Source organism: Atta cephalotes, assembly GCF_000143395.1.
Source record: "Atta cephalotes unplaced genomic scaffold scaffold00010, whole genome shotgun sequence".
In the NCBI taxonomy this organism is placed as follows: domain Eukaryota; kingdom Metazoa; phylum Arthropoda; class Insecta; order Hymenoptera; family Formicidae; genus Atta; species Atta cephalotes.
The window spans coordinates 6,766,295-6,768,803 of NW_012130074.1; the positions used below are offsets into that span (position 1 = coordinate 6,766,295).

General features: G+C 28.4%; 1 protein-coding gene across 1 annotated transcript in view; it reads right to left on the reverse strand.

The window, feature by feature from the left end:
- Nucleotides 1–2,509, reverse strand: part of LOC105627834 (E3 ubiquitin-protein ligase UBR4) — a 29,613-nt gene that overhangs the window by 22,694 nt on the left and 4,410 nt on the right. Inside the window, exons 6-8 of the mRNA XM_012209112.1 lie at nt 978–1,215; nt 746–863; nt 131–309 (exon numbers count right to left, since the gene is read on the reverse strand). Coding sequence (XP_012064502.1) covers nt 131–309; nt 746–863; nt 978–1,215 — 535 coding nt within the window. The remainder of the gene's footprint in view (nt 1–130; nt 310–745; nt 864–977; nt 1,216–2,509) is intronic.

Below are 2,509 nucleotides of genomic sequence, written 5' to 3' on the forward strand. Positions count from 1 at the left end.
TATATATATATATATATATATATATATATATATATACATAAATAATATATTCATACCAAACATTTATGTTATATCTCATAATATTTATTTTTGTAGACTTTAAAAAATAATCATGTAATTAGAAACATACACCATGTGGCTCCCGATTATCAGGAACTATGGTAGTAATAGTAGTGCGTTCTGCACTTGCTTCGTTATTTGTTTCTTTATTAGCATTTGTTGAAGGCTCATCCGACGGAGCAATGGTTTCTTCAAACCATAATCCCAAAATAGGTTCGCTGTCCTCCTCTGCCGACATAATAGTTTGTTCTATATAGCGAATATATATCAGTGTGTTAATAAAATTGTCTATATGTAAATATTAATGTAAGCATTTTGAAACTGCATCTAAATGTATATGTTACATACGATTACATGTTTACAGAAATTATTTTAAAATTAATTTTCACATATTAATAGTAGCATAATAGTGCATAATATTCATGAAAAATTAATTTTTTGCTTGTATTCCACAAAATAAAATTATGAAATACATATTAAATAGCACTTATATATTTTAACATTCCTGCTGGTAATGATAAAAAAAAATTGCAAAAAAAAAATAAAGATTATTTAGGACGCGCGTGCGCATATGTATATATATGTATTCTAAATATATCTTTCATAATCAATTTACTATTACATAGTAAAACTAAGCTCATATAAGTATAGTACATTATAATATATTAGAGTTGCACAATTTTACCCTCATCAGTGGAATTTTCTGAACAACTCAAAAGATCTTCATAATATGTAGTAGAATCTGATTGACTCAATGCATCTCCTTCTAAAGGATGCTTTTGTACTCTTTTCAATGTACATGCCTAAAATAAATAAAACACATAGGAATATCACTTAATTAATATAAATATATTAATAAAATATTACATTATCGATGTTTTAATATTAATGCAAATGTATATAAAATAATTCAATACCTTTCTGTAACTAATAGTAGCCAGATAAAATAGCAAGTGATTTAATGGCACTGCTTGTAGAAACGTTACTGCTCTTTGCAATGCTGTAGCAGTAGACAAAATATCCAGCGGTGCTGGTTCAGGAACTGCCACAATCACATCGGAATTAGCTTCAATAGATACATCTTCCAAAAGCGCGCTCATTAAATTCAATGCGTGGGATGCTAATGCCACTGATAATACACCAAATCCTTGTTGTCTAGTTATACAGAAATGTTATATATATATAAATATATATATATATATGTATGATATATACATATGTATGATATATAAATATATATGTATGATATATACATGTTTCGACGCTAAAATACACATAAAACGACATATATTAAAATTATAAAAATACATTAATACCGAAACAAAACTTACAGGATAGCTAAATTATGATAGAACATGAAAATGATTATATACACTGTACATATACAAACATTCATAATCTAATCGTATATGTGTATATATATATATATATATATATGCTTTTTGAAGAAAACCAGAAAGACAAACGTAAATGTTTCATTCTTGCACTCTGAAATATTATCGTCGCTGAAATCGTACGCGAAAATAATATTCCATTTTCTAGTGAAAATTTTGTTTATGTTCTATTTTGCACCTATAAAATCAGTTAATTATCAAAATGAATCACCCATCGAATGAATTATTCCTGTTACAATATGTCTCGTATATATTCTAATATTGAATATGCTGATGATTTTTGTGTATGGTTTCTGTAACGGTAATACTACAGAGGTGATGCAAGAGTATGCGCGCAGAGTTCCAGACAGATGAGTACCAGATCGGCGAGTCATGTTGACCAGATCAGTGTTTGACTGCAACATGAGCTGCCCATACTGGATGCACTATTGCAAAAGGCTAACATTTTGAACAATATTTAAATTAAACAAGTAATCACGTGAATAAATAAGTGTAAACGAGTAAGCTATAAATTAGTACAAAAAAGAAAACTATGTCGTCTTTTTTGTGATTTCCTCCAAAACGAATATTTCTAAAAGACTTTTTTCTTCAATTTATTCCCTACACACTCCTGAAGTTTTAACATTTAAATTCAGAATAATATTAACATTTAAATTCATATGTACAGATGTATATACGGAAACATTATCGTGTCTCTAGAAGTTTGTTCGCGTCGCATTCAACATGTTCCTACTTCCTCCAACCGTAGCTCCTATTCATTCAAACGCGCTCGTTAGAATGAATAGGAACTATGGTAGGAACATATTGAGGCATGTTAGAGTATGCGATGTAAATAAACCTTAAATGATTAGATATCATGATTATTACATGTATGTAGGGTAAATTAGAGTTATTGAATCAACTTTTCATCCTATGAGAAAATAATTGACTGCACACATTATAATTCAATTAAGTATGAAGTCGATAATTTTCTCTAGAGTTGGTTCTACAAAGTTGGTTCAACGACTCTGATTCACCCTGTATATATACATATATATATATATATATATATATAA